This window comes from Euprymna scolopes, chromosome 26, assembly GCF_053919585.1.
Source record: "Euprymna scolopes isolate OS-2025 chromosome 26, ASM5391958v1, whole genome shotgun sequence".
NCBI lineage: Eukaryota > Metazoa > Mollusca > Cephalopoda > Sepiida > Sepiolidae > Euprymna > Euprymna scolopes.
The window spans coordinates 105,788,497-105,802,326 of record NC_136507.1 but is presented as its reverse complement, the minus strand read 5'-3'; the positions used below and the strand labels follow the sequence as shown (position 1 = coordinate 105,802,326).

General features: G+C 32.9%; 1 protein-coding gene across 1 annotated transcript in view; it reads right to left on the bottom strand.

Annotated features, from left to right (window-relative positions):
• The window catches only part of LOC145247851 (hemicentin-1-like), a 303,157-nt gene that overhangs the window by 144,560 nt on the left and 144,767 nt on the right, over positions 1-13,830 (bottom strand). The window contains exons 29-30 of the mRNA XM_080109473.1: positions 13,256-13,399; positions 6,564-6,692 (exon numbers count right to left, since the gene is read on the bottom strand). Coding sequence (XP_079965599.1) covers positions 6,564-6,692; positions 13,256-13,399 — 273 coding nt within the window. The remainder of the gene's footprint in view (positions 1-6,563; positions 6,693-13,255; positions 13,400-13,830) is intronic.

Below are 13,830 nucleotides of genomic sequence, written 5' to 3'. Positions count from 1 at the left end.
TTATATAGCTGGATGTTCATATTAGGGAGAGACGGTGATGAGAGAGAGAGAAGACATACAGTTCTGTGATGTTTCTTCTGAACATAGCGACTGAGAGAGGGGGTGGTCAGTTCTTATAACACAGGAGGGGGAGGATAATCATTGCTCATGATGGGAAGGGGGACACATTACTTAAGATGGGTTATACTACGATCATTAAAGATGATTTCACATTACCTTCAATGAATTGGCTAAAAAACAAATCATCGGCTTAAGCAATGTTCATTTTGTTGCCTCCTTCCCCCTTAAAGGATATCCTGTTGTTATATAGCTGGATGTTCATATTGGGGAGAGACGATGATGAGAGGGAGAAGACATTCATACATTTTACAGTCTGTGGTTTCTTATATATCGTAGGAGTCTTTAACACAGCAGCGGACAATCATTACTTATGATAGAGAGGGGGACACTTTACTTAAGATGGGTTATACAAAGTTCATTAATAACGATGATTTCACATTACCTTCAATTTGGTAGAATGATGACACGAAAACGGCAGTTACAAAAATATGAGATGTTCTTTTATTCCATTTGACCGGTCGAAATGACGATTACGTCCAGGAATTCAAAGTCGTTTTTACATGCTTAATGTTCTAAGCTTTCGCTTCTAAAGGGGGACCCTCCTCACGTCAGCTCTGTCTCCGTCCGACTCGACTCTGGACTCTGTCTCTCTCTCTGTCCCTAATCTCACTAAAACTAGCAAACTATATTGAGAATCTGCTTTTCTGCTATGACGTCATGTATGGCTCTCAACGTGACACACTCACGTGGGAAACTCACGTGGCTTAAACATACGTGGCTAGGCACATGTTTCCAAACCATTTATGCAGACAAAGAATTCTCACTAACCTATTTTTCAATATGTTTTCAAATTGCTATTGTTCGTTCTTCTCTAGCTGACCTTATTTTAATTCAGTTTTCATAAAAAGAATTGAACAATCAAAATTCCTTTTACAACAACATATCTAAACTATTTTATGTGAAACTGAACAATGCGAAATTCCGTTTCTGAACCTTGCTTACAAAGTTCGAATCTCGGTCTATCCTAATCTCATTTTCCACTTATCTAATGTTTTTCTTACAAGAAAAAGGGATGTGAGTAATTTTGTTGTGTTGGGGAGTATACAAAACGAAAAGAATCATGGTATAGAGGTTTATTGTAACACTGTTCGTAAATTTGTTATTATTTGTTTGAGAAGAAAGTATTATTATTATTGGCACACAAGGAGCTTTCACACAGGTCATCAAAGACCTCATTAAATACAGCCTGAGGTGTTCCCTGGAAGCTGAGTGATACAATTCTCCCCAGGTTTTTCAGTACTCTTCACCTCTTTCGATAATATTTGCAAATAATTTTTCATTATTTCAACAGCATTGATTTCTCGGTGGCAGTGGCCATTGGTCTTTACTGGAATTTGAGTGGCAATAAGCCTCCCCAAGGTCCCAGTTCTCTTTGTACTTATATAGTGAGGTCTGGTCAGTGTTCACGCCTCGGTCTTTCCTTTCTCCGTGACTATTTGGCTATTCGTCTGACTCTTTTTTGGGGGACAGTGATGTGGTAATGGGGAGATGGGTTGGGGTTAGAGAACTTATAGGTATGCATCTTCAATGTTCTTGGTTCCATGTAGCTCTTCACGTTTTGTCTCTATAGCAGTTTGCTTGGTCTGTGCTTGTGGTTCATGTGTGTTAGTTTCCACATTCAAGGGTTTTCCTTAATATTTCAGCTGTTTTCATTATTGTTGTTTGTTGTATTTTTCCATTCATTCCTCTCCTTATTATTATTATTATTATTATTATTATTATTTAAAGTAGTTTTGACTATTGTTCATTTTGTTTTTCTTTCGGCATGTTGTCTTTCATGTACGTTAACTTTGAGGAAATGTTTATATTCTACATAGTGTGAGTACACTCTTTATATATTTAATTGTAGTTTGCTTTGTATGATTGTTACAAACCTGTTCTTTCAGCTGACTGTAGTGTTAGGTGTATCAGAATTTTTGTAGGAATTTTTGACACCCCTAACACGAAACTGCGAATACAATATAAAAATCTCGGAATTTCTCTGTTAAAAGTGGCTTATTTATTTTCTTTATGGATTATACTTCCAAAATAAACTATTACAGTTGTTTTAAAAGTAATAGAAATATTTTATTTTTTTTTTAAAACAGTAATGAATTTTCCGAACTCAATATTTTTCAATTTTTAAACTTTAAAAATCTATCAAAACTTTTCTATTGATTTTATTTTTACGATATTTTCAGGGTCAATGTGAAATTTTATGTTCTTTCCAATAAACCGAATATATTATTTTAGACAAACGTTTTTTTTAAATTCACGCCCCCCCCCAAGTGTCACCCATTTTGAAATGTCTATTAAAAAGTAAATAATTAATTTATGTCGGGGAGTTTTATATATCACAAATTGAAGAGAAAAGGTCAATAAATAATATATTCAAATTTAAAACAAAAAAAAAAATCGCTTTTTTTAGAAATTTACCTGTAAAGTCCGAAGTTTAAAACCTTATTTTATAAGAACACATTGTTTTTTTTTGTCTTTTTTTTTTTTTTAATGAAACCTTGGTCCTTGCTCCTTTAATTGAAAAAATAATTAGGGCTTGAATTACATTTTTCGAGGAGTTATAAGCTTGGAAAGACAGGGGGTCGAATAATTCACGCCTCTCATTTTGAAATGTCTATTAAAAAGTAAATAATTAATTATGTCGGGGAGTTTTATATATCACAAATTGAAGAGAAAAGCTCAATAAATAATATATTCAAATTTAAAACAAAAAAAAATCGCTTTTTTAGAAATTTACCTGTAAAGTCCGAAGTTTAAAACCTTTTTTTTTTAAAAAAACACATTGTTTTTTTTTTTTTTGTTGTTTTTTTTTAATAAAACCTTGGTCCTTGCTCCTTTAATTGAAAAAAAAATCAGGGCTTGAATTAAAATTTTCGAGGAGTTATAAGCTTGGAAAGATGGGGTGGAATTATTCACTATTTTCACGAAATTTCTGACACTGCTACTGTAGTGTCCGGTGCAAACAAAAAGAAAAAAAAAAGAGAAAAAAAGGGTGCTTCTCTTTATATGCTGACGATCTTGTCACCTCATATGCAAATGTGGTCCTGGATATGACCTTAAACTATATCCAATGGTGAGGCTCCAGGTTGTGGGCTTTGGGGAGCATGAAGCCACCCTTTAATTGCCATTCCTCTCAGGTCAACTCTAACCCAAAGTGGTAGTACCTGTTAGGGTCTCAACTATGGGTTAAATAGAAACCGACTTGAAAAAAGAACCAATATATTCTATTAAAAACTTTTTCTTCAAAATCACTGGATTCGGCATTAAATGACCTGGAAAAAGTTGTTGATATGCCGTAAAACAAAAACAACCAACCAAAAAATCATATGCAAATGAGATGCTTCTGCTTAAATAAAAAAAAAGTGTGATTTTTCAGAGAGTGTTGATTTGAATTTGGATGTTGGAGTAGAAAATTATTATAGCACTGTGTCGAATTTAATCTCGGAAATTGTTAGCTGGAAGTGCAGCATAGTTAACAATCCACCAGGTAAAGTGTAAAACACTTTTATTAGTTAACCACTCTTGGATTATTGCTAGTAAACAGATATGTTGGTGTTTATGAAGGCTGATAGCAATGCAGAAAAAAAACTAACGGAATGGTGAAAGAAAGTATGAATAAAAACAATCCAAGATAATTATCAATCTTTTTTTTTTTTTTTACAAAGAAGTCATCACTTATCAAGACCCGGAGGCCACTCAAGTATAAGGATTAATGGGTATACTTAAGTAGTGGGATTTTGTAGACTGAATTACTAAGGGGAATGGTTTATAAAGAACTTGTTTACATTGGACTTGAAGACAATCAAATTGTAGTCAGCTGGAAAGCAGGCAAACGGAAGAGAGTTCCACAAGCGTGCACTTCTAAGAAAGAAATTTTGTTCATGGAATCCACGTTTAGGTTTAGGCATAGATAAAGAGTGTGGGAAATTATTGATAGTGGTTTTGGTTAGACGAGTGTTTTTTGTGGAAGTTTGACGAGGGGGGGGGACCATAGATTGAAGCTCAGACGAGCACTTGCCATGAAAATAACAATAAAACAGAGACAGTCTCGCAACGTCTCTTCTGTGGAAAAGAAGTTGCAGGGAAGAGAAAAGGGCATCCCCCAATAGGTCACAAAGTCTATTTTGAACTCTGTCAAGGCAGGATAAGCTGCTTCTAGCAGCTTATCCTGCCCAGATGTGGCAACAGTACTCCATCATTGTCCGTACCTGGCTTTTTTTATAGGTAGAGAATTGCATCAGTAGTGAGATATTTACTGGAGCGTTAGAAGGATCCTAGCATTTTCCCAGCGGCCTTGGCAACGGATTTGATGTATGCGTTCCATTTCAGATCAGGAGTAACGGTAATCTTCAGAAAACATTAATTTTTTCAAAAATCTTTCGCATATCAAATCAGTAAACATGAGAATTAGTGTTAAATATTAATAAAACATATCCGGGAAGGACGTAACATCTTTGATAATTTCAGGAATGAAATTCCCTTTCTCAAAAAGGATGCAAAAATGGAGACATCAAACGGGTGAAAAATGATAGTTCTCCAGATAAGAATAGAATATTTCCACTTTGCTGAATATTTGAATAAATCACGTCTTTTATGGCATAGTTAAATGCTATTATGTGTGTTCGTCTCTGACTTCACTGCACCATTACAGGCGTTATTAAACTGACCGCAAAATGGTGGGAGCTGTTAGCACCTTCCTATTTAAAGAGCTATCCTAAGGGAGATAATTAAGGTCATAACATTACAGCACCCATTCTGTATGTTCAATAAATCTTTGGAATGAGTCTTGTTTCTATCTTTCATAACAGTGTTTAAAATGATTTGTCGGATATCGTAGTCAAGTGACGAGTTGATACTCAAATTGGTTTGCTCGCAGTTTCAAATTGCAATGACATTGGCATTGATTTCTTGATTTGACGTCATTTCCTGTTTTTCTTTAGTTGAGACCCAGTTTTAAAACGATGCCATCTCAGCAGATCACAATCTTGGAGGAAATAATTTAAAAACTAAATACTAATGCTATGCATGGTTAATGATTAAGATGTATTATAATTGTTTTGTTTTTACTCTTTTTCACCCCCAAACAAGGCATATGACCGCTTGGACGTTAAAGGCTACTATTTGGGATTGTATCTACTGAAGACTATGTAATAAAACGAGCGAGATGTTGGTTTACATTACATTTAAACTTCTGCATGTTAGTACAGTTAGGGAAACAGGAAGCAGGGAGAGAATTCCAAAGGCTAGCAGTTTGTGGGAAGAAGCTATTAGAGTAGAAGACTTTCTGGCATCTAAGGACCTGCACAGTGAAAGAGTGGGATTTTATAAATAAAACAATTTGTCAGGAGAGGTATGTACGTCGAGGAGGTATAAGTCCAATGAGTTCACCAGAGCATATTCCATTAAAATACTTGTAAAACAGGTACAGTGATGCAACATTGTGGCGATGGGACAGAAGATTGAGCTTGGTTGCTAGTGGGGAATCTATTAGGTGTGAGACTCTTTTTTGGACACTAAGAGGGAGAGACTAGTGATGGATGGACCAGCCCAGATGTGACAGCAATACTCCATGCATGGGCGAATGGTAGCTTTGTAGAGATCCAAGATACTCTCAGATGTGAGTAAATTTGTTGTGTTGGGGAGTATACAAAACGAAAAGAATTATGGTATAGAGGTTTATTGAGGATTAACGCAACCGATGGCTGATTGTTGAATTAACAAATTAAACGTATTATTTGGATTCTCTCGACTACTGTTCTCATCTTTAATGTTATTTTCACGTTTTAGTTGATGTAAGTCATGACTTTAAATTATTATTTTTACAAAACAAACAAAAAAAATACATAATAATAATATTTTTAAGAAGGTGTTTCCTTATTTTTATATAAAAAACAATTGTGCATCAAAAGCGGAGATGCTTTATGTCTTGTCTGGAATGATTTCCATAAAAAAAAAAAGATTTAATGGAAATTTTCAAAATAATTTATGTAATGTCTAACTATTATATATACAGGGTGGGCCAAAATAAGGGTCCTATTTTTAAAAATTCATAAATTCATGTAAGTTTTAAGTGTTTTTCGGCCAAAATTTGTTTTGTTTATTTCAAAAAAATCTCGGAAGGGTCAGTCTACACACACATAAAGTTTGGTGAGTTTAACTTTTATTTTGTGGAAGTTATTCAAATTTAAAGATAGGACCCTTATTTTGGCCCACCCTGTATATATATAAATCTTTCTCATAAATTATATATGCAGATATCGAGTCCACAGATGATAAAATAGCTCAGAGGGAATACACAACCAAAATAATGCTGAGAACACTTTAATTAGATGATTATCTCATAAAAAAAGGACAAAAGTAATTAAAAAAAAAGGGTGTTTTCCTTGTTTTCATGAAATCAAAATTGTCGAAATACAATTTAAATTTTAAAGAGAAATTCAACTCACCAAGGACAAGGAGATGGACTTGATTAACCACGCTGCCGGCATTATTCTGAGCAATGCAAGCGTAAGAACCGGAATCCTTGGATAATGGGTTGTGTAATACTAAACTTCCATTCTCGTGAATCTTATAACCTGAAAAAAAAATTGTTTAAAAGAAAGTTTTCTAAATAAGAAGAACCTTTATCGTGGCTTCTGAGCTTTGATAATCGGTGACCATTTAGTACATAAAAAAGAACGCATATTCTTACAATCTGCAATGCTATTTCAAACTTAAGTGTGGCAGACCAACGGAAATTCTATTTCAAATTTTAGCGTGACAAACCAACAACCGAGTGCTTTGCGAGTTCTGATGGTTTTTTTGTTTTTTTAAATCAAAAGCAATTCTCACGTTACCGGAATTGTTTCGGCACTAGGGACCTCAAATGATTGGGTTTTTTATGGACCGTTCTTTTATGGATCTTTAGCTGATTAAAATAGTTTTAAGGGGTCAAAAAGGGGTCAAATTAAAAAAAAAATCGTTATATATTTTTTTACATTCATCTTAGTTTATTTTTAATCAGTTCATATGCGTATCATGTTGATACAGTGGTAACGCCATGAGCTTTGAATGCTACATTTTCCCTTTCGGTTTCGATTCCAGCTGATGACACACAAATACTTTTTTTTTTTACTTTTGAAATAGCGAATAATTGTAATAATATACACGAAATCTGGACAAATTAAAATATATTTAAATGTATTTTTACGACCGGGCAAAACCGGGCGCTCACCCCTAGTAAATAAATAACCCATTTTTTAAATATTATATTTTCAATACAAAATATTAAATGTGGTTTATAGTATAATATAAAAAAATATTAGAATTTTATTAAAATACTAGACTACCCGTGACCCGTTGGGTCAGTATGTTATATTAGCTATAGAATTAATGTATGAGCGTGACACTTGTGACGTAAAGAAAATAGTTTTTTGTAACATAGCAGAAACATTTCTTTGAAAGTATATTAAAATGAAAAAAGAATATAGATATATTTCTATAAATCGTTCTGTTTATAATTTTTTATCTTTGAAAAAAAAAAAAAAAAAACTTACAGCCATTGAATTATAAGTGGTTTGCCATACTCATAGGTAAATGTGCATTGAACAGATACCATAATACTTAGAGTTAAATTCAAATTTTAGTATATCTTTTAATTTAAACACGAAAAAAAACAAACAATTGGGACTCTGAAAACGTACCCAGTAAAACAATATGTTTTATTGTCGCGTTGATTATTTATTTGTAACGCAAATAAAAAAAAACATATTTTCGGGGTTATTTATTAATGTTGGTAGTGTAGAAGAAAATGTATGAATGTTTTTAAGAAAGGTGTATTAAAAAATGGAGAATAAATTTAAAAATAAAAATGAAGGCGGTGGGTAAATCGCCGTTGTAAAATGCTTTTATGGTTGTTAATGGGTTTAATTAGATTTATTTGTAAGGAAAATGGCGTTAAAATAACTTAAACGGAATACGGAAATGAACGATGTAAAAAAAAAAAATGCAGAAAGTATTAACAGTTGCTTATTTAGATAATTTAAACGCGACCCCCCCCAAAAAAAACAATTGAGATGCTGAAAACGCACACAGTAAAACAATACGTTTTATTGTCGTGTTGATTATTTGTTTATGTACGCGTGCGCAACTGGAAGTCGTAAACCGAATGTTGGGTTACAACATTCATTACAAGGTCATTTCAGTTTTATAATTATATAGATGAAAACTCTCTCTCTCTCTCTCTCTCTATATATATATATATATATATATATATATATATATATACATACATAAAAGAAACTTTGTATGTCTGTAAGTTCATTCCCTATAGACTCGAAATCAGCTGGGCCGATTTTTATGAAATTTCACAAGAAAGTACTTCATGTGCCTGGTATTGTTCTTAGATAAGTTCTGTACCAGAATGTCTTCGATAAGTATCACTAATCGATAAGTGAAATAATTTTATGAAAGAAGGAACAGGCGATTTTGACCAAAGTAAACGCCTTACACGGCCTAAAAGCACAAGTGCATTTGAGAAGTTTTATTACCACACCAGCAAAAAGCTCCGGCATATAAATCAACATTAGGTTCTTTGAGATGACAGGGGCGCGTTCAAAATGAATGTTTCTGTTTAAAGCACAGTTACACCATGATACTTTACTTTTTTTAAAAACTTAAATCAAATTTAAACTTAAAAAATTTAATGCAAGCCATTATCACCGCACAAGAAGTAAGGTCAGGCATATTAAATCAACTATGTTCTTTGATGTGACAGAGAGTATGTTCTTTGATATGACAGAGATGTGTTTCTATTTAAAGCAAAATTGAAGCATAATACTTAACTTTTGCATTTTAAACTTTAATTCAAGCCATTATATATAAAAAATAATTTTATAAAATCAACAGTAGATTCTCTACAGTGCAATGTAGATTACAATGTATTGTGAACTACGTCACTGGGAGAGGCATGTGAAGTTTCCTTCCAGTGCACCACGATGTGTCCCCAACTAGAGCAGGCAATTAATTGATTAAAAATGGACGATTTCACTGATTTCGATGACAATAAAAATATGGGAGTGTGAAATATCTGTTGATCATCTTTAAATTCCGGATAACATCAGGTCCCCTACTAGTATATATATATATATATATATATATATATATATATATATATATATATATATATATATATATATATATATAAAAGTCGCTTTGTGTGTGTGTGTGGGTGTGTGTGGGTGTGTGTGTGTGTGTGTGTGTGAGTTCCTTCCTTATAGGTTTCGAAACGGCTGAGCCAATCTTTTGCAAATTTCACACAAAGCTAATTTATCTGTCAGGCAGTGGTCTTAGATATGTTTTGTAAAGAAATTCACCCGATAAGTATTGAAAATCGAAAAGATCCGATCTTAAAAATAGCTTTTCTCTCTCATAGATAAAAAATAATTATTTCAGGGGAATATTTTACGTTACACCGACAAAGGGAGATAATAAAATTAAAGAAAACCATTTCTTCTTAAAAAAAAAAAAATGAGATCTCTTCTTTCTATATTTATAAAGTAGCCGCAGGTATTTCCCTCTGGACAAAAGTATCGTAGGTTTGCAATAACAGATGCCACATACAAATTCCATACAGCTAGGCTAATAGCCACTATCTTATATAGCTTCTGAACACGATTTCAGATACATTAAGTCATGATAATAAAATACTACAATACATCCTACGAGCAACACTATCACAATTGCAACATCGTTAGAGTAAAGAGTGCCTATTTTTCTCTCTAAATATTTGGTTCTACCACTGCTACCAGTAATCATTGGGAGGAATTCTACACGTTCCACAGATTCTGTGATTACACAGACCGAACTGGCTCATCCATACATAGACCTAACATAATCTTTCCAATTTATGATTCATAAATAATAAAGCTTCTCTCACCGAAGTCTTTCTATTCTGATTGGCTGAGCTCTGATAATTCTCATATTCCGGCATCTGGTTTTTATCTTAATAAACGAATGGTTACTAACATTAAAATATGGCATCACTAAGAGACACATTATTTCGCCCGGCGTCAAGTTCATTTAATGAATAGGTAATTTTAGTCATGTAAAATGAAAAAAATACAAGAACAAGAAAATCATTAAAAGAACGTTCAATAACCAGTTTACTTGCTTTCTTTTACAAAGTTTAAAACACACTATCCACTATAATAATCGCCTTCGTTGTTGTCAAAAACCACCATCGATTAAAAAAATGAATTGGTGGACCTGAATAATGCTGCCTCTACCATTTACTTTTTATTTCTCACTAATTCGTGAACTTTTTTAGGCGATTATTAGTGCTTACAGGCTTAAATTTTGAATTATAATGTTCTACTACAGTGAATACCCACTTTTGGCCACTCATGTTATTAATGCTGCGTTTAGATTTTTCCTTTTCAATTTTTTGCAAATTTATATGACGTTTATCATAGATTACACGCTTACCTTGGAAAAAATTGCATACATCTTACCAACAGAAAAGGAAACATTTAACAGCTAGTGGCAGCGTTAATAACTGACGTGGCAAAAATGTGTATTCCATTTATTAGAACATTATCATTACAAATTGATCCCCCGACTATTGCAGTCATTAAAAATACTACTTTAAATTTCTTTTTTAATCTGAAAATCAAGCCTGTACTTGATGATAATCGCCAGAAAAAAAAATGTTCCCTCTGGAATAAATGCACTGGCTTATAGTTAATTTTTAGTTCATTCTTTTATTTTCATTATAGATTACAGGCGGACGGTAACACATGCTCTCTAATAGGCCAAAGTACCCTACTTTTATTTGACACGTTAGGTGAAAACACAGAATAATCACATCACATAATCAAATCCTCATGTTAAAAATGGGTTTATAGATGCTAACGTTGTTGCTTCAGCACAGTACATTCATTTTGACCATGGGTGCCTGCTATTTTACTGGGGTGGCAGTGACTCCAACTAACAAACATAGTTTGATTAATTTTTTTAAGGGTGGGGGGGGCAATGCTGGTATACGGGTCCTGCTAGTTAGTTACAATCTAGAGATATAGCTTAGTGTTAGAGAATTCGAATACAAATCGAATGATCCCCTGTTCAAGCCCGGGTGTACCTCACTATTTTATTTTAATCTTTTCTTATTAATGACTTCAATTTATAATAAAAGAAGAGGTAATATTTAAAATCGCCGCAAATCATTTCTTCTGTAATAATACATATGCAATCTGCATAAATTAAAATATCATGTTTAAGCGTATTGTATGACCGGGCAACGCCGGACTGCCCGCTATATATATTATTTTAAAAACAGTAATCTACGTACACGCGTGTTTCGGGGTCCTATCCCTCTTCAGAAACACGCGTGTACATAGATTACTGTTTTTAAAATAATAAATAAATAAAATAAATACGTCCAAATAAAAAGAGGGCGACTTTCTAAGAAAACACCGGATCTCCAAGGTGAAGACGATAACCTTATTATCGCTAAAAAAAAAATCGGATTATTTATCTTTCACCAGACTATCCATTCATGTGTAATCACCTTTTTCTTCACCATATTCCCTCTGCTTCACTTTTTTGTTTTCAAGTAAGATCTTTAACTTACTCATTGTTTCATCAAATACTTCTGCATGCAAAATCCGATCTCGCATTTTGCTAATTCCTACCCTCTGATGAGAAGGAAAGTATTTCTTCTAAACTCTGCGGATTAAGGACTATCCACTTATCAAGTATTTTCTTTTGAGATCAAATATGTTTTTAACTCATTTCAAAGTGTTTTTTTTAACATGTTTTATTAACTGGTTGCTCGTATTATAAGCTCTATCTCCTATTTGGTTTTATCGAGCTTTTACATCTGGCTGAGATAACTTTATAAATATTAATTCTGTAATATTTATAACATACTTTAATTTTTACCATCTTGGATCATTTGGTAAATTTAATTGTAATTTTCATTTTATATATATATATATATATATATATATATATATATATATATATATATATATATATATATATGCCATGGACATCAGTTAGATATTGGTTTCTCCCTTTTTGATCTTTATGACAACAATCGTTTTAGATTCATCTTCTTTGTTGTGTCAGTTGGGCTTACAGTAAGGTTAATTGTATCTGTCAAGATGAACTTGTTCAATGATAAAAGGTTGTCCACCCAGAGATTCACGACAAGATTACGACCAAATTACTGCACAGACTCCCTTTGTTTGTTGAGTAGCCCCACCCAAAGATGTCGCTAACATAATTACAACAGCAACTGTATATCTTGGCACACGGGACAAATGCGATTTGCTTGGTTTTATAAGAAAATCTAGACCCAATCCATTTTTAAGGTGAATTCATTTAACAACAAAATTGTGAATTCAAACTTAAGCATGACGGGCCAACAAAAATCTTATTTGAAAAATAAACCTGACAGATGAACAAATTTGTTCAACTTTAAACATAGCAGACCAACGAAATTGGTATTTCAAACTTATGCATGACAAACCAACGAAAATACTATTTCTTACTTAAGTGTGATTGACAAACGAAAATGGTAAACACTTAAGCGTAGCAGACTAACGGAAATGTTATTTCTCAATAAATTAAAATATTAGATTAAAGCATATTTTACGACTGGGAAACACTGGGTGGCGTGCTAGTATATATATATATATATATATATATATATATATATATATATATATATATATATATATATATATAGGTCGGCTGTTTTTTTTTCTAAAAGTCACATGACCTTACAAGCGTTTATCCAGTTACATATAATACGATTGTTTCCTTCAAGTTTCACATCCAGACAGAATGTGTACAAATGTGTACAAAATCTATAAAGTTTTAAAGTTTCACGTTAAACACATTTGGGCATTTATTTCATTAAAAATATTTCAGTTGTTATCCTAATTTCAAACTTAAGCATCACAGGCCAGTTTTACTTTAAACTTGAATATGATAGACCGACTGATAAATTCTTTTAAGATGTTTTTGTACGCATGTAACAAAAAAGCAGCAGCAGCAGCAATAAACAAATAAACAAATAAATAAATAAATAAAACGTAAAAAAAAAAAAAATAAATAAAAACGCAAATGTTTTTCAAGTTTTTTTCTGGTTTACCTGGTCCTCCCAGTAAAATACTGGATTTCCTTCTCCACACAATTTTCGGTTTAGGCGTTCCTGAAACATTGCAAGGCAAAGCAATAGGATGTTTCTCAACCACTTTAAGGTACAGAGGTCCGTCATGAAGAATTTGTGGTGGAACTAAAAAGAAAAAAGAAAAAAAGAAGAAAATAGAAAACCTAAAATGGTTCTGAAAAATCATTGCAAATTTAAAATAACTTTAATAATTAACATGAGGACATTTTGGGGAAAAAGGAAAGTAAATAAAAATCCCACCATCATTGCTTGTAGGTGATATGTTAGCAAAAATCCCCCTTTCAGTTCACAGTTTACAAGTAGATGGAGAGCAAGGTCTGAACTACAGGGAGGGTGAGGAACTGTCTTGATGCCCATCTCGGTCAAATAGACTGTGATCTGCTCTGAGCACACTTGAGACAAACTTTGCGCAAATCTTCTGCATCTTCAGTTCCTTGCGAATAATTGTGTGTACAGTTCTCACACTGACATCAAACTGTGCACTTAGTGTCTCTATAGACACACGACGGTTATTTTTACATGAAATTCTTTATTTG